The sequence below is a fragment of the Sorex araneus genome, chromosome X (assembly GCF_027595985.1).
Source record: "Sorex araneus isolate mSorAra2 chromosome X, mSorAra2.pri, whole genome shotgun sequence".
NCBI lineage: Eukaryota > Metazoa > Chordata > Mammalia > Eulipotyphla > Soricidae > Sorex > Sorex araneus.
Window position 1 is genome coordinate 158194448 of NC_073313.1, and position 21747 is coordinate 158216194.

At 56.0% G+C, this 21747-nt stretch overlaps 1 protein-coding gene and 1 long non-coding RNA gene across 3 annotated transcripts; one reads left to right on the forward strand and one right to left on the reverse strand.

The window, feature by feature from the left end:
• Positions 1–1506: 1506 nt before the first annotated feature.
• Positions 1507–7594, reverse strand: LOC129400059 (uncharacterized). The gene is made up of 4 exons (XR_008627400.1): positions 7542–7594; positions 2477–2579; positions 2150–2280; positions 1507–1629 (listed from the first exon to the last, which is right to left on the reverse strand). It is a non-coding gene; the product is annotated as an uncharacterized LOC129400059 (long non-coding RNA).
• On the forward strand, positions 7451–21332 carry ING5 (inhibitor of growth family member 5). 2 transcript variants are annotated; one of them, XM_055122840.1, is made up of 8 exons: positions 7451–7548; positions 8945–9016; positions 10574–10740; positions 11894–12005; positions 12182–12272; positions 19151–19286; positions 19393–19454; positions 20248–21332. In XM_055122840.1, exons 1-8 carry the CDS (start codon positions 7512–7514, stop codon positions 20288–20290), a joined length of 720 nt encoding a protein of 239 aa, XP_054978815.1. In that variant the 5' UTR covers positions 7451–7511; the 3' UTR covers positions 20291–21332. The 2 variants fall into 2 exon arrangements, with proteins under 2 accessions (XP_054978815.1, XP_054978814.1); XM_055122839.1 differs by having other exon boundaries at positions 12179–12272; positions 20248–21331.
• The last annotated feature ends 415 nt before the right edge of the window (positions 21333–21747 follow it).

The window sequence follows — 21747 nt, forward strand, 5'->3', positions numbered from 1 at the left end:
CAGAGCCAGGAGTGACCCCTGTGCGTAGCCAGGTGTGACCCAAAAAGAAAAAAAAAAGGTACTTTATTATCTCTATATCCTGAGTGACTGCCCAGGGGACCTGCCCGTGGGCAGTCTCTCAGCTGTCCCCTCAGCTCAGACCCAAAGGAACAGAGGAGACCCTCTCCCTGGGCCTGGTTCCCAGCGTGGCCTGGATGCCCTCCCTCATGGAGGATGATGGGTGAAGAGGTGATGGGGGAGGAGTCTGTGAGAAGGTCTCCAGGCAGAGCCCATACCGGCTACTGCCACCCCCATTCTCAGCGTGCAGGCTCTTCCTTCTTGGCAGCCGCTGGGCAGTGCCATCCAGCCAGAGCACAGGACCATTGCTAGACAGCAAAGCAGGTGCCCAGAGGACTAAGGGCCACTGTCATGCCTCTACTGTGGTCACGGTGGCCTCTGCACCAGTGGGCGCAGAGCAGGAGGGACACAACCTCTCACAGACCCCCTGGGCGCTAAGGATACACCTGTGAATCCCAGGAGGGAAGCTGGGGCTGAGATGGACTGCTCTGCCAGACTGCCCACCTTCCTGGCATGTGATGGGCCCCATAACCAAATGTACCTCACACGGCTGACCAGATACCCCCGCCCCCTATAATGCAGCCTTCAGGGCAGACAGGAAATGGGTCCACGATCCAGGACTTTCCTAAGCCACTGGGCTTGGGTTGGCTCCTTGGCTGCAGTAGTTTAGTATCCCCCTAAGTGCTGTCTTCCTCTGGGGGTGTTTGCTTGTCATCACCTGGTGGGGAGCGGGGCCAAGGTCGCTGCTAAGCAGCCTCCATTTACCGCAGAGGGTGCTAAAGCGAGTTACCTGCTCTGGGGTGCCCCACTGTCCACTCTTACCACAGTCCAGTGCAACAGCAACAGCCTCCAACCTAAAGGCTGGCCTCAGCAGATGTTGCAGGCTGGTGGCTCTCGGTGCCCAGTGTGAGAAGCAAAGGGGTCAGCCCTGCTGCTGCTCTCTCCAGAGGCTGGAGTTCGTCCACTCTCTTCTGTGAAAGAAGGCAAAGTGCTCTCCGAGAGAAGTGAGTGCACTCCATGTCTGGAGGGTTCCCTCCTTGTTTTGGGGCTGCCCTGGCAGTTGGGGGTACCACGTGGAGTGGCAATCAAGCCCAGGCTCCCGCAAGCGAAGGTCACTGAGCAGCTTCTTCTGGCCAACCCTGACTTCTGCTGTGCCTTACACTGGCAAAGGTCAAAGCCTGCTGTTGACAGTGGCAAGCGTGGACAGTGGGGCACTGCAGAGCAGGTAACTCGCTGTAGCGCCCTCTGTGGTGGCAACACCACTTCGCAGAATTTACTCTCAGAAACAGAAGAACTGCCTGGGAGGTCAGAAATGCCACAGCCCCCACCTGTTCTGCCACCCAGGTGGGACCTCATCCTCCGCCCCCTTGGGTCTGGGCTGGACAAACACATGCCGGAGCCACGGAATGTTGTCAAGTGATGACTCACCTGGCAGATGTGAGGTCACAGGAGTCTTTGTACTTTCCTCCTGGGCACCCTGGAACTCTGCAGCCTGGGTTGGATCCCTGCACCCCAGGTGGTCCCCTGAGCACCACAAGAGTGGAGTACTGCTGGGTGTTCCCCCCAATACTCCTGAGGGGACAAAGAATGGCCCAGTGGGCCTCAGTGATAGCACAACATGGAGGGCATTTGCCTGGCACACAGCCAACCTGGGTTCAATCCCCAGCATCCCATATGGTCCCCCGAGCACCACCAGGAATAACTCCTGAGAGCAGAGCCAGGAGTAACCCAGAGTACTGCTGGGTATGCCCCAAAAAGCTACCCCCTCAAAAACAAATGGCCCAATAGACTGAGCTCACCCTTTGCATGCAGGAGGCTGTGTTCAGTCTCTGACACCATATGGCCCCAGAGCACTGCCAGGAGCCACTATCATGCACAGAGCCGGAAGTGGCCCCCGTGAGTGTGGTCCTCAAAAGCAAACAAAAGTTCTCTTTCAAGAGCACTGCTGGCACTGCCACCAGCACTGCAATGAAAAGGAATCTTTTTCCTGGGGTGTGGTTCAGTGGTAGAGCACTACACCACAGAAACAAAAACAGGGACATGGGTTTCAGCTAGAGCTTAGTGAGTGCAACTTTCCGAAGAGGAGACTTACCAGCTGGGTCTTGGGGGCGTCCTCCCGTCCTCTCTGCTTTGTTCCATGGGCTCTGATGCGTGGCTCCTGGAACCTTGGTGTTAGCCAGGGACTCAGCATGGCGGGAGGCAGTGGAGCACAAAACCCGGCAGCTGTGGGAGCAAGCACTCACAGAGCTTCACTAGGATAATGAAAAGTTGGACGCAATTTTGTACATCTGCAAAGAGTTTGCTAAAGAGTGGTACAAAATAAAGTACAACAGAAAAGATGAATAAAACATGGCCAGATGTTGTGAAGAGTAGTAAGTAGAAAAGCAGACAGAAAAAATGGACAGTATTATTTACTAACCAGAAAACCAGTAGTCCAATTAAAGATAGGAAAAAGTTGTACCAGGGATGTAGCTCAGCAATGAAGTGTTTCCTTTGCATATTTGAGCTCCTGGGCTTGTTCCCTGTTCGAAGAAAAGAAATGAAAATGGGTGTGGGGTGGGGAAATAGTACAAGAGGAAAAGCACAGTTTTTCAAGCAGCCAACTAGGGTTTAATCCCCAGCCCCCCATATGGTCCCCCAAACTCTGGCACAAGTGATCCCTGAGCAAAGAGCCCTAAGAACAGCCTTATGTGGCCCCAAAAAGGAAGGAAGGAAGGAAGGAAGGAAGGAAGGAAGGAAGGAAGGAAGGAAGGAAGGAAGGAAGGAAGGAGGGAAGGAAAGAAGGAAGGAAGGAAGGAAGAAAGGAAGGAAGGAGGGAAGAAGGAAGGAAGGAAGAAAGGAAGGAAGGAAGGAAGGAAGGAAGGAAGGAAGGAAGGAAGGAAGGAAGGAAGGAAGGAAGGAAGGAAAGAAGGAAGGAAGGAGCTCTAGACTCCTTAGTCAAAAAGGTATGTAGGTGACGGAAGTTACCCTGCATCATAGGCCATTAAGAAATTTCAATTAAGGGAGGGGGGCTGGAGCGATAGCACAGCGGGTAGGGCATTTGCCTTGCACGCTGCTGACCTGGGTTTGATTCCCAGCATCCCATATGGTCCCCTGAGTACCGCCAGGGGTGATTCCTGAGTGCAGAGCCAGGAGTGACCCTGTGCATCCCCGGGTGTGACCCAAAAAGCAAAAAAAAAAAATTTCAAGTAAGGGACCAAAAAGAAATAAAACAGAGCCAAGGCACTTGACTTGTGTGTGACTGACCCCAGTTTGATCCCTGGCACCACATATGATTCCCTGAGCACTGCCAGGAGTGATCTTTGAGCACAGAGCTAGAGGTAAGCCCTGAGCACCACTAGCCCAATTTCCCCCTGTCTCCCCACAAAAGAATCAACTACTATATTTCTTGGTAATTGAAAACTATCTCCACACAAAAACCTGTATAAGAGAGTGATTATAGTAGTTTTATCCACAATTGCCAAAACTCAGAGGCACTCAAGATACACTTCAGGGCCGGGACATAGCCCAGGAGCAGAGCACATGATGTGTGCACAGAGCTCCGGACCTCATTCCTGCACCGAAGGGAAACAAAGCATTATTTGTGCTCTTCAATAAGTGAATATGGACAACTACGGCATGTGTAAGCAATTGGTGGAGTACTTCCGACAGGAATAAGAAGTGAACTACCACACTACAGAAAGGCCTGGAGGAGAGTTAAAGTGGAAAGCGCTAACTGAAAAGGGGACGTCTGGTTCCAAATATAAGGCATTTGGGGAAAGGAAGCAATGGAGTCAGCAGTGAGACTGGTGTTTGTCACTGGAGATAGCTGGGGGGAACAAGTGGTCCCCAGCTCCCTGCACATCAGCTTCCCTCAGGAGGGCTGGGTCTCACTGGGAGTGGCTTCTCTACCCAGAGAGTGTCGGGAGGCTCCACACCCCTCCACAAAGCTCAGTTTCTGCTAGGGGTGGTGGTGGCTGGGAGAAGGATTAGTTGGTGGAGCACAGGGGCTTTCTAAGGCAGAGAAACAACATGATAAGAAAATAGTGAGTGCATTTGTCAAAAGTCACTGAATGGTACAGAGTGACCCAAACTATTGACTTTAGTGTGTGCGCAGTGTTACATTAGTGTAAGTTTCAAAAGAAACATGGGGCACGCGTGGGGGACTCAAGCATTTCATGGCCAAGAACCATTCCTCTGGCTGACCCATGGTGACGGAGGGACGAGGAATGGAGAAACAAGACCCCAGGCTGGTCGGTAGTGAGTTGATTTCTCTCTTCCCCAGTGTTGTCCGATCTCTCACTTACAGCACACAGCACAGTCGTAGTTGTAGTTGGTCACAGTCCCAGTCATCATAGTTCAAACATCCTAGTCTCCTTGTAGACCTCAAAGTTCTCTCTTAGTCTCTTTACAGCATAGTTATATAGGAATCATGAAGGGTGGGGGACACACAGGTGGGGTTGAACACTGTCATAACAACAAACAGAGGTAAAGTCACTCCTTCAGGGGAAGTTCAGGGTATTAACTCAAGGACAACAATCTCATTTGAGGGTTCAGCACTCTAGATTATTAGGAGATCCGCTCAAAGACAAAAATCTCATTTGAGGGTTCAGCACTCTAGATTATTCATTTATTTTTTTAATTTTATATTTTTATTGAATCACCATGTGGAAAGTTACAAAGCTTTCAGCACTCTAGATTATTAGGAGATCCGCTCAATGTCGGGATTCCATTCAGGGTGTATTGCTTTATCCTTTCCTTAGCTAGTCATCAATTTTTTTTTTGTTTTTGGGTTACATCCAGCAATGCACAGGGGTTACTCCTGGCTCATGTACTCAGAAATTTCTCCTGGCAGTGCTCAGGGGACCATATGGGATGCTGGGAATCGAACCCGGTTGGCTGCGTGCCCTACCCTCTGTGCTATCACTCCAGCCCCTAGCTAGTAATCCATTTAAACAATTATAGTAAATTTACTTCTTATATTATTTCTGGACTGAAGAGTAGCACAGTGGGTAGAGCATTTGCCTTGCACACGGCCGACCCAGGTTCGATTCCTCCATCCCTCTCAGAGAGCCCAGTAAGGTACTGAGAGTATCCTGTACCCACGGCAGAGCCTGGCAAGCTACCATGGCATATTCGATATGCCAAACACAGTAACAAGTCTCACAATGGAGATATTACTGGTGCCCGCTCAAGCAGATCAATGAACAACGGGACGACAGTGCTACAGTGCTAATATTTCTAGTCATTTTGTATGAATACAGTGAAATATATTAAGCCAACCTTTAGGTTGGCCCTTCCTGGGGACATCTCACTATATATTCCAGACCACAGTCCTCAGCAGGGTCCTTATTCAGTTACTTCTTTTTGGGTCATGACGGAGTTTATTCCATAACTATGCTCTTAACTTATTATACTTATGGTGCTTAGCTTGTCCCCTTTCAATGCCAGGGTAGCTTACCTCTTGCCCTGGGTCCATCCAGTCTCTTTGTTGGGACCCTGCTTTTGGAGTGCTAGAAACTAAGGTCAACTGAGGCTTAAGTCAAGTAAATATGGATGCCCAGGAGTAAATATTTGGAGTGAATTAACTCCCATGTTACAAAGCATAGCATGAACTGTCTTCCTGTGTCTATATAAAAAGGACATTCATTACTAAACCATGCAAGTGACCAAAGGGAAAGAGAAAAGCAATATAGGATTATTAGTGCTTGATGGAATTGGGTGTGCCTCAGGGACACTCTTGTGGGAGTAACTCAATAAATCTAAGATCCCTGGGGGAGGAGCAAGGACAACCCAATGTTATCCAATATGTTAGCTGTAATGAACACTACAACACGGGCCTAAAGAAACACTTTAGGGCTTCAAAACTGCCATGTAAGGTTATGGTCGTTAAGTTCAAATCCCTGGGGTCCCACATATATCACGTGTGCCTGGCACCTCTGCTGTCTGCAATACCCTTCCTCCCTGAGCAATTTCCAGACACACCCAGGTGTGTATAAGTGCCACACAACCTGGTGTAATTTCCAGGAAACACAACAAAAATTAAGCAAACACTGCAATCAAGAAATATCACCTCTCAGGCTGGACAGTAACAGCAGGGAAGGCGCTTGCCTTGCATGCAGCCAACCTGATTCAATCCCAGGCACCTGAGTGTATTGCCTGCCAGGAGTGATCCCTGAGCACAGAACTAAGAGTGAATCCTGAGCACAGCTGGGTGTGGCACCAAAATCAGACACCCCCCTCCAAAAAAAAGTGGTGCCACCTCTGGGGGCCATTGTGTGAGCACCGTGGGTGCACAACCCTCCTGGTCCTCCACTGAGTGCAGCGCCAGGAGCAGCGATCACCTGTCCAAGCCTCAAGTATGGCATCCTGATGTGTGACTGTGTCAGCTGCCTGTGTGGAGCAGCCAGTTAAGTACAACTCCCAGTAACCCCAATAAGGGAAAGGCGGTGGGGGACAAATAAACAATGAAGCCACAAACGCAAAATGTTTGTAGGAAAACCACTGTTGTGTCTTTTGGGAAATCTGTGTTGTCTTACGTTTTTCTGTAAACATACAAGTGCTCAAAGTTAAGTCTCGTTCAGAAAAGGCAGGGCTGGAGACGGCTCAATGGGCTCCACTCAGGGAGGCCAGCGCTGCAGTGGGCCCTGGACACCTCCAGGTGTGACCCCGATTACATGAGCCGGAGGTCGGATACGGTGCAATCGTCTGGAGGTACCTGACACAGTTCTCCCATCAGGCACTGACTGCCCAGGAGGGGTGCACCCCCAGCCGCAAACCCAGCACTCCTTCCTGCACTGAAGCCGTCCTTCTTTTTCAGGTGCTGGGACCCTATCCGGGGCCGTAGTTTGAAGGAGGCACTTAGCAAAATCAAGGAGTGTTTCCGTTTTGTAATTAAAAATTTTTGTTTTGGGTCACACCTGTCGATGCTCGCGGTTACCCCGGCAGCGCTGGGGCACCATATGGGACGCCGATTGGCCCCGTGACTGCCCATTTTTAAAGACCTGGCTGCACTTGGGGGCCTGCGGGTGCTGCAGAAACAGCCACCGCTCCCCGGGGACCGCGGCGTAAGGGCGCGGCACCGGCCCGGGGTCGGAGGTCGCCGGCCGGGAGGAGGCCCACCCGGTGACGTCACCGCCGTGAGCCCCCGGCCGCCCCCCCGGCCTCTCCCCGGGTCTTGGAGGCGTGGGAGGAGCAGGCCCGCCCCGCCGTCGCCAGGTCGCCGCACCAGTCCGCAGGCCCGGGCCCCGCGGCTCGGCTCGGCCCCGGCCACGTGCCGCCGCCGTCGCGACCCCGGCCCCGCGCCCACGCCACGCCGCCGGCCGCGGCCGGAAGCCGGGGGGCGGGCCCGCCGAGGCCACGCCCCCAGAGCGGGCCAATCGGTGCGCGCGGCTCATTAATAGTGAGGCCCAGCCCCGCCCTCTGCCCGGCGGCACCTCCCGCGCGCGCAGACCCGGAGCGCGGCCGCGGCGAAGATGGCGACCGCCATGTACTTGGAGCACTACCTGGACAGTAAGCGCCGCGCGCGCCGCGCCGCCCCGCCCCCGCGCCCGCGCGCGCGTCACGGGGCCTCGCGGCGGCGCGGGCGCGGGGCCCGGCGGCGGGGGAGGGGCGGGGGGCGGACGGCGGCGCGGGGGGACCGCGGCGCTCCTGCCGCGCCAATTTCGGATGCGTCACGGCCGGGCGGGGCCCCCGCGGTCGGGTCCCGCCCTGGGCGGCGGGGCCACGCCCCCGGGCCGCGGCTCTGTCCTTCCCCGACCTTGGCCCCGCCTCCAGGCCGCGCCCCTTTCCCAGCCTGGCCCCGCCCCCACATCTCGGCCACGCCCACTTACAGCATCGGCCCCGCCTCTCCGGCGAGGCCCCGCCCACTTACCGCCTCGGCCCCGCCCCTGGTTCCCGCCTTCTTTGCCCCAGTCCTGGTGACTCCTCAGGCCCTCCAGCTTCACGCTGGTTCAGGACCCTGTAGCCGGCCTGGCATCCTCCTGACTTGAGGTTCCCGGGCGAGACTACGCCCTCGCGGCCCCACCTCTTGGTAGCTTGGTCTGTCCCTGCTTGCAGGTGCCAGCCCCCTTGGTCTGGGAGCTTGCACTGGGCCTCGGGACACACAGGGCGTGGGTTTTGAGACCTTACTGAGGCGTCTCCGTTTCTGCACCGCAGAATAGGGAAGATGATGCTGGTGCAGAAGGGGTTTCACAGGGTGTCTTCTGTGCACCGGTTTATTATCGTGTTTGGGGAATGCTGGGGAGCGCAGAGGGACCGTACTGAGAACCAAGCCTGGCAGAGAGAGCCCCACATTCTGGGGAAGCATTCGCAGGTGCTCGGTCTTGAGGGGTGCATTGCTGTGCGTCTGGAATCTGTGCCATGCTCTTCCTGGCCCTTTTGGACTGGCCTGGGGAAACATGTCGGACTCACCTGGCCAAGGGCGATCTCCCAGCTGTGCTCTCCTCACTCGGCTTAAGACAGGGGGTCCCGGGGTGCTACCAGTGGACCTCGGAGCGTGTGGAGCTGGGCTGCCAGGCGTGGGCACCCAAGGGCAGCCTTGGCGTTTGCTGTGCCAGGAGAGCGAGCAGACACAGCCTTGCCCTACTGGGACCTGCCCACAGGGGAATCTTGGGTGTCAGTAGATGAAGGGAGTCGGGGTGGTGGGCTGGGAGCAGGGCGAGGTCTGGTGGTCAGCAGCTGTTGTGGAGGGGGACCCTGGTCACTGTGGTGTGTGGGGCATGGCTGCAACGTCACGGTACTGCCCCTTGAGCTTGAGTGGAAGCAGGGGTGCCCCTGTGTCACAGCCCTGGGGAGGGCCCTGCACAGCACTGCGGGGGCCACTGGTTAGCACGGGGGTGGGGGTGAGGCACGTGGACCGCCTTCTCGCTGCTGGCCTCCCTCTCTCAGGGATATCCCCCTGTTTCAGGTATCGAGAACCTTCCCTGTGAGCTCCAGAGGAACTTCCAGCTGATGAGAGAGCTGGACCAGAGGACAGAAGGTGGGCTCTGCAGGGTGCTGGGTGCAGCGGGCTGGGGCATACACAGTCCTGCACTGTGTCGCCTGCTGGGAACCTCACTCTCCTTGCAGTCCAAAGACCTGTGACCTTTTATTAATTTGTTTTTAATTTTTAAAATTTTATTGTTATAAAGTTGTTCACAATGATTGATTACATTCAGTATTGCCACACCAATCCCACCACTATTACACCTTCCCACCACCAATACTCAAGTCTGCCCCACAGGCAGATGCTAGATAATTTATTCGAGTTTCTTGTTATGAATACTACAGGATGTCTGTAAGGGTCTATCTCACAGTGATTCAACAACAACAACAAACAGTATGATACATTGCGTGGCTGCTTTTGTGGCCACATGCTCCTGGGATTATAAGAATTTAAATAATTGGGGTCCAGAACCATCCCTGCAGCGAGCTGCTCGGTTCCGAGATTCGTATGTAAGTCTCTTGATCATGGCCGTTCATGCGCTTCAATAGCAGCTGGAGGGGAGGCAGTTTGTGGGCGTGAAGCCGGGGCCCCGGAAGGGCAGGGAGATGGTAGGAATAGCCCAGCCCCAAGGCCATTAAGCCTGGCATTTTCAGTCACTGGTCCTCACTCTGCTTAGGCCATGGGGTCCCGGGTGCTCTTATTTTTTTAGCAGATTTAGTCTCTTGTGTGGGGGGGCTCCGTGACCTTTTCTTTTCTTGGAAGACTTTAAGCAAAGATGTGCAGCTTGTTTTTCCCTTTCATTGTTCTGTTTTAGGGCCAGGCCCAGGGGTGCTCAGGGATGACTCCTGCTTCCTGGCAGTGCTGGGGACCCTGCGGTCCAGGGCTCGCCAGTCCAGGGCTGTGCTCGGCCTGCGAGCTCTCTCCAGCTTGGGCGCACCAGTTGGGAAGGAGGATAGGGCTCTGCCATCTCCGGCACCCGTGGGTCTGTTCCCACCCTGTGACCCACATCACCGCCACGTGCCTGGCTCCCTGGTTGCGCTGCCTGGTCTGATGCTGGCTCTTCCTTTATGGCTGGCCCCTTTCCCTTTCCTCCCTGAAATTTGGGGGTGCCTGTGTCCCGTGTTCTCAGCTGCAGTGCAGTGTGGGCGGGTATCTGGGCACGGCTGCCCTGGCTTCGCAGGACAGGACAAGGGATGGCTCAGGGCCTCTGTCAGCCTGGACTCCAGGGTCCTGCAGAAGGGACTGTGGCATCTGCTGATCCCTGAAGGGGGTGTGTGGCTTCTCCCCTCGACAGCTTGCCTGGGTCCTGCTGCTCTGTCCACCTCACTTGGGCCCTCTGGGGCACTGAGCCACCTGCTGCGTCAGGCTGTGTGGCGTGGGATGAGGCTGTCCACTAACATTATGGTGGACGTGGGCTATGTCCTGTCTCCCGTGGGGATCTGGCTCTGTGGTTTCAGGCATGAGCTCGACTGTTGGGCTACTGAGGGCTTCCCTCCCATGGGGTCACCTGCCGGAGAGCACCCAGAGGTGCAGCTGCTGGCCCGACCTTGCTCCATCTCAACGAGCTGTCCTCCGGGTTTTAGCAACTGACCCTTTGACCTCGCGCCCCAGATAAGAAAGCGGAGATTGACCTCCTGGCTGCAGAGTACATCTCCACGGTGAAGGCGCTGTCCGCAGACCAGCGCGTGGACCACCTGCAGAAGATCCAGAGCGCCTACAGCAAGTGCAGGGAGTACAGTGACGACAAAGTGCAGCTGGCCATGCAGACCTACGAGATGGTGAGCACAGCTGCCCGGCTTGCCCCGGGGTGTTTGCACCTTGCTTCAGTGTCTGTTTTCCACGTGTTTCTCTGTTTTGGGCCACCCCTGGCAGTGCTCAGGACTGTGCAGTGCTGGACATTGAACCTGCGGCTCCTGCAGCAAACTATGCTCCACGCTTTGGCCGCCCTGCTGGTTCCTTAAACTGCTAGTGCTGGCCGCCGCAGATGAGGCCTGGACTGCGTCAGTCCACTGGTTCCTTGACCAGTGGCCTGAGGGGTGGCCCTTATCATGATGCTCCAGGAAGCTCTGGACCCTCCTCCTGCCCTCCCTGAAGGAAACATTTATTTTGTGGGGTTTGGGCTGCCCCCTTGGGAGCGTTTGGGGCTACTCCTGTCTCTGTGGTCAGCACTCACTCCCAGCAGTGCTGGAGGACCGTGTGGTGCCAGGGATGGACCTGATGTCAGCCACATGCAGTCAAGCCCCTGACCCCTACACTGTCTTTATGGCCAAGGGAAAGTCTTTTTTGTTTGTTTTTTGGGCCACACCAGTGATGCCCAGGGGTTCGTTACTCCTGGCTCTGTGCTCAGAGATCACTCCTGGAAGCATTCGGGGAACCCTATGAGATGTGGGGGATTGAACTTGGGTCAGCCATGTGCAAGGCAAATGCCCTCCCTGGTTGATAGATTTTCAGTCCTGAAAATAATCATTTCTTAGACGCCTGAACACAGTGGATGAGGAAAAATGCCCTGGAAGGAGAATGTCAGGTGCGTTTTAGGCTCTGGTACCCAGCCTGAAGCCAGATCTCCATCAGCAGAGTGCACTGTGGGCGTTGTCTCGGTGACCGTGTCCTGTCACTCCAGCTTTGCTCTCCACTGGGCACAGGGTGTGGCACTCCTGTGGGCCCTGAGCGGGGCCCGCATTCCTGTAAGCACCCCAGAGCCCAGGGCAGCCCCCGCCTCAGCTGCCTTCTCTCGGGCTCTGGGCATACTGGAAGATTGGGAGCAGGGAGTGAGAGACGAACCAGTGGCTCCCCTGAGCTTGCTTGCACGCTGTAGCTCTTGTCATCTGTGTGCTGTTGGTCCCTGACTTGGAGGCCAGTGGTGCCGTGGGCAACTTGGAGCAGTGACCTGGAAGGGCCCTTCCCTCGGTCAGGCCCGCCATCTCCCTGCAGGTGGATAAGCACATCCGAAGGTTGGACGCTGACCTGGCACGCTTTGAAGCTGACCTCAAGGACAAGATGGAGGGCAGTGACTTTGAAAGCCCCGGAGGACGGGGACTAAAAAGCAAGTCTTGGTTTTCTTTGCATTGGGTTTTCCTGGTCGAGGTTTGAAGAAATTCATCTTGTCATTGTGTCAGGGACATGCTCGCCAAGTGGCCCCTCTCAGTAGGTCCCGTGCCCTGTGGGGCCCGTGCTCACGAGTCCTGTGCGGTAATTGGGGCACCCACTGTCTTTCAGAAGGTCGTGGTCAGAAAGAAAAAAGAGGCTCACGGGGTCGTGGCCGGAGAACCTCGGAAGAAGACACCCCGAAGAAGAAGAAGCACAAAGGGGGGTGAGAGACTCTTCATTTTCCCCCAGGGAACGTGGCAGGCCACAGAGGCTCTGGTAGCGGCTGGCCGTGCTGCGGGCGGGATGGGTGCTGGGGCTGGTGAGTGGGAGCCGTCGGCCCCCGTGGGCCAGCCCAGCGGTTGTAGCCACCACACAGCGGCTCTGGGGTGTGGTGTCCTCTCTGCACGTGCAAGCTCAGCTGCTCCTTGTAGCTGTGTGTGTCTCTGGCTTTTTGTGGAAGCATTTCTTGTACACTTTGGTCATTCTGCCGTGTGATTCTGTTTATTAAACATGCATGTCACTGAACGTGGGGCACTTCCCAGGGGCTTTCCCAGATGCTCCTGCAGGCTCACCGTGGAGGAGGCCAGGCCTGCAGTGGAGGTGTGAGGGTGCGGTGGGCTGAGGCCGTGTGGGGTCCTGCCCTTGGAGTGTCGGGAGCTGTCCTCACTCAAGTTCTATTGTCTTCGGGGGGGGGGGGGGAGTGAGGCTTTTGACCAGGTGTGGGTATGCACACCTCACATGGTGCTTGGGTCTTGTCAGAGAACTGATTTTGGGGCTCATTGATTTTTATTTTAATTTTTTCTTCTGTATTGGTAGTTTCCTGTATTATTTCTGCTTTCGTCTTTGTCATTTCCTTCTACTTGAATTTATTTTGCTTTTCTTTTACATGCAAGTAGCCTTTAAGGGGCTAGTAGCTTACTTAGATTCATAATTTTTATTTCTTTTTTTTCTAACATAAAGGTATAAAGCTATGAAGTTTTCCCTAATGACTGGTTTAGCTACACTTCAGAGTTTGGTATATTGTATTCTATTATTCTGTTCTTTGATGTATAGCACAGTCTTTAATACATAGCACAGCAGGTAGGGTAGGGCGTTTGCCTTGCACGTGGCCAACCTGGGTTCGATTCCTCCGCCCCTCTCAGAGGGCCTGGCAAGATACCGGGAGTATCTCGCCCGCACGGCAGAGCCTGGCAAGCTACCCGTGGCATATTCGATGTGCCAAAAACAGTAACAAGTCTTACAATGGAGACGTTACTGGTGCCCACTCGAGCAAATCGATGAACAACTGGACTAAGGTGCAGCAGTGCTACAGTGCTCTTACTCTATTAAAAAAATTTTTTTTTGTTTATTTGGTTTGATAGCACAGCGGGTAGGGTGTTTGCCTTGCACATGGCTCACCCAGATTCGATTCCTCCGCCCCTCTCGGAGAGCCTGGCAAGCTACCGAGAGTATCCCGCCTGCATGGCAGAGCCTGGCATGGTGTATTCGATATGCCAAAAGCAGTAACCAGAAGTCTCACAATGGAGATGTTACCGGTGCCCACTTGAGCAAATCGATGAACAATGGGGTGACAGTGCTACAGTGCAGTGCTATATATATATATTTGGATCACACCTGGCAGTGCTCAGATCTTACACCTGGCCCTGTGATCAGAAATCACTCCTGGCAGGTGCAGGGGACCATATATGATGCCAGGGATCAAACCTGGGTCAGCCACGTGCAGGGCAAGTGCCATTGTGCTATTGCTCCAGCTATGTTTGTGGTTCTTTTTTGAATCAGTGCTTAACAAGAAGTATGTGTCTCAGTATCACTGTATCATTGCCATCCTATTGATCATCGATTAGCTTGAGTGGGCGCCAGTAACGTTGCCATTCGTCCTATCCCTGAGATTTTAGCAGCCTCTCTTTATTCGTTCTTCCCAGCAGTGCGGCATTGGAGGCTCTTTCAGGGTAAGGGGAATGAGACCCATCATTTTTACTGTTTTTGGCATATCGAATACACCACGGAGAGCTTGCCAGACTCTGCCGTGCAGGCAGGATGCTCTTGGTACTTGCCAGGTTCTGTGAGAGGGAGAACTAGGCAATAAGTCTCTGGATCTTGGCTGTTGATGGGATTACAAGGCGCTGGGGGCAGTTTGTGGGTGTGACTGCCAAGCTACTGGAAAATGGGGGGTCTGGGTGGAGGAGGCCAGTCCCGATCCAAGCAGACTTGGAGATCTCAGCCCCGGGTCCCGCACACCTGGGTTCCTCTGCCGGTTCCTTCATGCATGAGGCTCATCCGAACGTGTGGAGCATGGCTATGGCTGGGTTCCGGAGGTCTTCTGCTGCCGGGGCTCTGCTCGGGGCAGGGAGGGAGACTCAACCCGCCCGGCTTCACGGGTCCCTGGTGAAGACAGCCAGGCGCAGGGGCAGGAGACTCTTGTGTCTCAGTATTCAGGTAAATTGAGATTTTTTTCCTCCACGTAGCATTTTTATTTAAAGCTTTTTATTTAAAGCTTTTTTTTTTTTCTTTTTTTGTCACACCCGGCAATGCTCAGGGGTTACTCCTGGCTCTGCACTCAGGAATTACCCCTGGCGGTGCTCGGGGAACCATATGGGATTTGAACTCGGGTCGGCTGCATGCAAGGCAAACGCCCTACCCGCTGTGCTGTCACTCCAGCCCCTATTTAAAGCTTTATTAAAGAATCAAGTAAAAAATTTACAAAGTTGCTGATAATCCTGGTGTCTCAGGCGTCCAGTGTCTGACACCAGGACCTCCGCCAGTGTGACTTTCCCTCTGCCAGTTTCCCACCCATCTCAGCAAGCACAAAAGAATCTACTTTATGTTGCTTGTTACAATAAAATGGCTTATGAAATTATCAAAAAGCAATTCAGTAAAAGGTAACTTGATGCTTGTTCATCTACTGTGGTGGTAAGGCCTCACCTAAGAAGCTGGTTTGGGGGCTGCTCCAGGCTGCATGTCTCGAGGTTTACTGAGCTGGTTGGTGCTGCTCAAGTCTTCTGTGTTACTGTTTTCGCTCATGGGACTGTCAAGCTTGGTGGGCTTCTGTGGCACTTCCCCGTCAGGTTTGCTGTGCTCCGATGGCGCTGTCAGTACTGTGAAATTTGTGGCCGAGTGTTCCTGGAGCTTTGGAGCTGGGGGTGGTTCAGCAGCTTGGTGTCTCTTTGAGATTTGTGTGGAGTTGTGCAGCTGTCAGGTGTAGGTGGGTTGGAGGATGGCCCGTAATGGAAGTTCTCTGAAATCCTGTGTGTAAGGATTTATGGGCTCTGTTGTGGATTTTCTCGTAGTCAGCTGAACTCTCTAGCCCTGACTGCAGATCGCTCATCTTTCTCTTTTCTCTTAGTTTTGGGGATTTTTGAAAACTTTGCTGTTCTGTGGCAGATACACAAAAACTTTTGGCCTCCCCTCTGCCCCAGCTTTAGTTCTGTTTTGTTCTGGAGCTACCTTCAGTGGTACTCTGGGCCTCCTCCTTCCTCTGTACTCAGGGTCACTCTGGCGGGAGACAGCCAGGCTTGGCTCCTGGTCAGTCGTCAGTTCTCAGACAGTCATTGGTTCATTTTCCTCTACTCAGCTGCCTCCAGGTCTCATTATAGTCTCCATCCTCAGATTCTGGGTCACTCGGCTATGTGACATCCCTGTGCAGTGGTCAGTGCCTTGTGTGGTGGTCAGTGGTCTGTGAGTGCCCTGTGCAGTGGTCAGTGGTCTGAGTGCCCTGTGTGGTAGTCAGTGGTGTGAGTGCCCTGTGCAGTGGTCAGTGGTCCGAGTGCCCCGTGTGGTGGTCGGTGGTTTGTGAGTGCTCTGTGCAGTGGTCAGTGGTCTGTGAGTGCCCTGTGTCAGAAGTCTGCCCTCGGCGCGCATATGCTGCCTGAGCCCATGTGCTGCTTGTGCCATGTGGCCGAGCACATGTGGTGCCCAAGCACATGTGTCGCCCGCATCTCCCCCCTTGAGATGTGTACTTTCATGCTTTCATGTCCAGTGCTAGGATGTGTGTAGAGCTTCCTCCACCCTTGGAGAAGCCCGCGTTCTCTCTTGAGCGCGTTATTCCTACTGTTTTTTTCCTTTCTACTTATCCCTTCCTCCTTCCCTCAGAAACCTCTAAATAAAATCTGTTACTCAAAAAAAAAAAAAAAGAAGTCTGCCCTCGAGACCGCCCGGGTAATGTCTGTTTCATGGGTGGAGTGTGGTGTGCAGTGGCCTGTGGGTCTGGAGGCGGTGGCTTCCAGGGTGGGCCGACCTGTGCTGTGTCTGCTGCAGTCGTCACTCCTTCCTGCCCATGTGACCGTGGCTCTGGAGGGTTGGCCTCACCTAAGAAGCTGGTTTGGGGGCTGCTCCAGGCTGCATGCAGAGTGCACAGTCCCTTGAAGTGTCTCTCTGGCCCTGGAGACTGTTTGGGATCATACCTGGCTGTGTGTTCGGGGGATCCTGGATGCCGAGTCGAACCCAGGCCTCCGATGTCTAGAGCCTGAATTCCAGCCTGTTGAGCTTTCCTTCCTGGCTCTCTCCCAGAAACCGTCACCTGCTTTCTGCGCTTCGTTCCTTGGTGGGTGCTTGACCTGGTAACACAGTGGCAGGCGGCCCTGCCCTTCCACCCACATCCCCATGTCCTGTGTCAGTGGAGGTGCCCGCAGAGTGCAGACAGGCACTTAGCCTTTGGGTGCTGCTCTCTTCCCTCCTGCTGACCGTGGGCAGCTCGTTCCCCTGCCAGGCTGCCCCTGGAGGGGCTGAGTGTCAGTGCTGGTGGCTGCCCCAGGGTTGCTTTCAGACTCGGATGGGGCCTCTGCCTCTGGCTAGAGGCTGGGGTGGGGGAGGGAGGGTGAGCAGGACTGTCCTGGCTACGGGCAACATTCCTGAGACCCTCCTGGCTCACAGGAATGGTGGGGCAGGCCCGGAGGGGCTGCACTGAGGGCTGCTAGGGGCCAGGAAGGCCCAGAAACCTGCTTTTGGAGGATGCACAGCTTGTGTCTGCATGGAGCAGGGGCGAGGTCAGGCTTGAGCTGACACCTGCCCTTGCAGGGTTCAGGTTGGAACCCGCCTGGCCCCAGGACGGTCCTGTTCCTTCCCCTTCATCCCATTTCTGTGAACTGCTGGACTGTGGGTGATGGGGGTCTGTGTGTGTGTGTGTGTGTGTGTGTGTGTGTGTGTGTGTGTGGTGAGTGCATGTGTGATTGTGGTTGTATATGCATGTGAAAGTGAGTGCATATGTATGAGCACGATAGTGCATGTGTGGATGATTATACATGTGAGTAAGTGTGTGAGTTCATGTGTATGTATGTGCATGTGAATGCATGTGTGTGAGAAAGTGTACATGTGTGTATATGTATGTGTTCACGAGTGAGTACATATACATGATTACGTGCAAGCGAGTGTATGTGTGTGAGCATGATTGTATGCATATATGGGAGTGCATGTGTGAGCGTGTATGATTGCGAGTGTGCATGTGTGTGTATGTGTGTATTAAGTGCGTGAATGTAAGTGTGTATGTGTGCGCACGGAGGGTGGCTGTGCCGTGTTGCCCTGGGCCTTGTCCATCCTGTGCTCTGTGTGTGTGTGAGATGCAGGGGACATATAGTTATGGTCCCATGCCAGAATGTGGACACGCTCACATGCCCCTTGCTGGGGTGCCCTGAATCCCTGAGCAGCATGTTGGCGTCCAAGTATGGGAGGAGCTCCTGGCACTGCCTGATGACAGATGCCACCACGACAGGGTGCTGGCACTGAGCTCACCTTGCACAGGCAGAGCTCTGCCCTGTGCTCTGCTCCGTGCACCCAGCTGTGCTCACAGAGGCACCAGGCAGTGCTCTGCCCTGTGCTCTGCTCCGTGCTCCCAGCTGTGCTCACAGAGGCACCAGGCAGTGCTCTGCCCTATGCTCTGCTCCGTGCTCCCAGCTGTGCTCACAGAGGCACCAGGCAGTGCTCTGCTCTGTGCTCTGCTCTGTGCTCCCAGCTGTGCTCACAGAGGCACCAGGCACTGCTCTGCCCTGTGCTCTGCTCCGTGCTCCCAGCAGTGCTCACAGAAACATCAGGCAGTGCTCTGCCCTGTGCTCTGCTCCTTGCTCTCAGCAGTGCTCACAGAGGCACTAGGCAGTGCTCTGCCCTGTGCTCTGCTCTGTGCTCCCAGCAGTGCTCACAGAGGCATCAGGCAGTGCTCTGCCCTGTGCTCTGCTCCGTGCTCCCAGCTGTGTGCACAGAAGCACCAGGCAGTGCTCTGCCCTGTGCTCTGCTCCGTGCTCCCAGCTGTGCTCACAGAAGCACCAGGCAGTGCTCTGCCCTGTGCTCTGCTCCGTGCTCCCAGCTGTGCTCACAGAGGCACCAGGCAGTGCTCTGCCCTGTGCTCTGCTCTGTGCTCCCAGCTGTGCTCTGCTCTGTGCTCTGCTCTGTGCTCCCAGCTGTGCTCACAGAGGCACCAGGCACTGCTCTGCCCTGTGCTCTGCTCCTTGCTCCCAGCAGTGCTCACAGAAACATCAGGCAGTGCTCTGCCCTGTGCTCTGCTCCTTGCTCCCAGCAGTGCTCACAGAGGCATTAGGCAGTGCTCTGCCCTGTGCTCTGCTCCGTGCTCCCAGCTGTGCTCACAGAAGCATCAGGCAGTGCTCTGCCCGTGCTCTGCTCTGTGCTCCCAGCAGTGCTCACAGAGGCATCAGGCAGTGCTCTGCCCTGTGCTCTGCTCCGTGCTCCCAGCTGTGCGCACAGAAGCACCAGGCAGTGCTCTGCTCTGTGCTCTGCTCCGTGCTCCTAGCTGTGTTCCCAGAGCATCAGGCAGGACTCGGGGAGCAGTGGGGAGAGAGCCCCAGGCCTCCTACTCAGGGGGCAGGGATCACTCCAGGTACTGTTTGGGTCCAAGGTTCTGGGGCTCTGGTGCTGAGTGAAAGCACAGAGAGGGTGGTATGGGGGCTGGTGAGGGCCAGTCTGGGAGGCCCAGCCAGGTGAGCAGATGTCCTGCCCGCAGAGGAGGAGGGGCCCAGTTGGGGAGCCCAGGAGCGGGCTCATGGACCCCGTGCACGTTCTGTGTTGAACTCTGCCCCTTCTGCCCTTGCCCTCTGTCCTCCACCCTCTACACTCTGCCCTCATGTCCACCTGCCATTCATACTCACTGCTGCTCCCCAGGTCCGAGTTCTCTGACACTCTCCTCTCTGTGCACCCCTCGGATGTGCTGGACATGCCTGTGGACCCCAACGAGCCCACCTACTGCCTGTGCCACCAGGTGTCCTACGGGGAGATGATTGGCTGTGACAACCCAGATGTAAGTGTCAGGGCAGATGCGGTCTGGGGACAGCAGGAGTGGACATGGGTCGAGAACACCCAGTGGACGCAGGCCTAGTGCTGAGTGACTCTCCCTTGCCTTGCAGTGCCCGATCGAGTGGTTTCACTTTGCCTGTGTGGACCTGACCACGAAACCCAAAGGAAAATGGTCAGTGTAGGCGGCTTGGCTGGCTCCTGTGGTGGCCAGGCTACTACTCCGGGGAAACTTGTATCTCCTCTGTATCCTGACGGGGGTTGGGGATGGCAGGGCAGCTCTTGGTGTGTGCCCGAGGCTGACCTGGAGCGCCCTCCTCCTTGGGGTCCAGGGTCAGAAGTGGACAGCCTGGGCTGAGGCCGGCGGCAGGCTTGGGGTGAGTGGCTGTGCAGGGGGCAGGACCCCTGGCTGGGAGACCCATGCAGAGAGCCTGAGACAGCCCCTTCTTTGGGCCCATCAGGGCCCCAGAACACAAGTCTCTGGGAAGGGTCTAGTTTGGGGGCTGGGGTGGGGGAGTGGTGGTGGTGAGTGTGGGCCGGCTGCTGCCCTCTGGATGAGTTAAGCCAGGGGTGTCCTAAGCCTCTTAATGCCACAAGCTCCGCGATCGTGACAGTTCCTTGCCTCTTGCCCTTGAAACATAGGCCCAGGTCAGGCCCAGCTCCTCAGCACGCACAGGACCAGGGTCTCCCTCACACGCCCCAGGTGCCAGGCCCAAAGGGTCTTCCTCACACACAGGGTCCCCAAGGCCACCCGCACACGTGTCAGGTCCCCGAATCCCATGATGCTGTTGTCACAGGGAGACCGGCTGTCGGGACAGCTCTGGCTCTGCTGATGCCGTGGACTGGCACTCCGGCCGGGAGACAGGCTGCAGCGCTTGCTGTAGCAGAGCCTCCCCCTCGGGTCCCGAGAGACAAGCCGGGAGAATCTGGGATGGGGTGCAGGTGGCTGAGCCTGCTTTCTGTTACAGGTTCTGTCCAAGGTGTGTTCAGGAAAGGAGGAAGAAGAAGTAAGGAGGAGGCTGAGTGCGCACAGAAGAGCAAGTTAATATATTCCTTCATGTTGCAATATTTCATCTTCATTTTAAACTACCTTGTTTCTGATGATACTTAGTAATTCAATGGCCAGTTGTAATTCTGGAAATTTCCCAGGACAGACACGAGTCCACCTGATCCCTGTCTACACTGCACAGCTGTCCCAGGTCCCCCGGGGCCCCTGACCTCTAGCCTGGCTCGCTGCAGTCCCTTTGCAGGAGCCCGAGGGTCTCGGTGCGACCCAGACCCCCACCTGCCCGCGAGTGTGGTGTCAGCACCGCAGCTGTCTGCTCTGCCAGCGAGCCGCCTGGACACGCTCCCTGCGGGCCGCGCCGCCCTGCTGCAGCCTTGAGGCCAGGCTGCCATGTGCTCCTGTTGGAGCAGCTGCCCCGGCACCTCCCCACAGGACAGGCTTGGGGGGCTTGTTCTGGGACGGGGCGAGAGACGCAGGACATGTTTCGTGACCTCGGCCACCAGTACACCGATGCCAGCCTCTGGTGCTCGCCTGGGGGGCTGTGAGAGACACCTCGGAAACCCAGCCCCTGCCTGCACCCAGTGGTTCCCGGAGAGCGGGGTTGCCTGCCCACCCTCCCTGCACGGCCAGAGGGAGATTCGTGAACAAGTCTCATCTGAGGGCCTCCGGAAAGTCGCGTCCGACCTCCTGGGCTGAGTCTCCTCTGCGCCAGCTCCCACGGCGAGGCGGTGAAGCCGGGCAGGAGGGGTCTGGGGAGCATGAGTGCAGCTCTCCCATCTCAGGCCTGGTGGGGCCGGGCACTGGAGGGTGTTGGGTGAGCCGGGCACTGCGTCCCTCGGGGAGGACTGCTAAGTGGCTTGCTGGTCTGTTCCTGGGCAGATGTGTGGCGGTGCCCTGGCACCTGCTTGGTGAGGAGGGTGCCGCTGTGCGACCCTGTCATCACTGGGCCCCACCCCTGCCCTAGCCTCTCTGTTTTGTGCTTGCATTTGTAGCATTTACTTTATTGGTCAGTGATGCCCCAGAATGCTGGGGGTGGGGGTGGGGGTGGGGGGACAAGCTGAGACACGACGTACAGGGACCCTCCCTGAAGGTGACCGGGGTGGTGGGGCGGACAGAGATTGGTGCATGGGGGTGCAGTGGGGTGGGCAGAGACGGACACATGGGGTTCCTCCCTGCAGGTGACAGGGTGGGATGGACAGACGGGTGCATGGGGGTGCTCCCTGCAGGTGACGGGGTGGGGGGGAGGGATAGACGTGGGCACATAGGGACACTCCCTGCGGGTGACGGGGGAGGGTGGGGGTGCACAGAGATGGGTGCACAGGGACACTCCCTGCTGAAGGACACTGCGTCCAGAGTAGTGCCACCTGCTTGTCCATGTGGGAAGACCCCTGAGGCCTGTCTTGAGCCAGAGCCCTGAGTCTGCGGGTGGTGCCAGCACCCCCGGACTGGGCCCAGCTGAGCC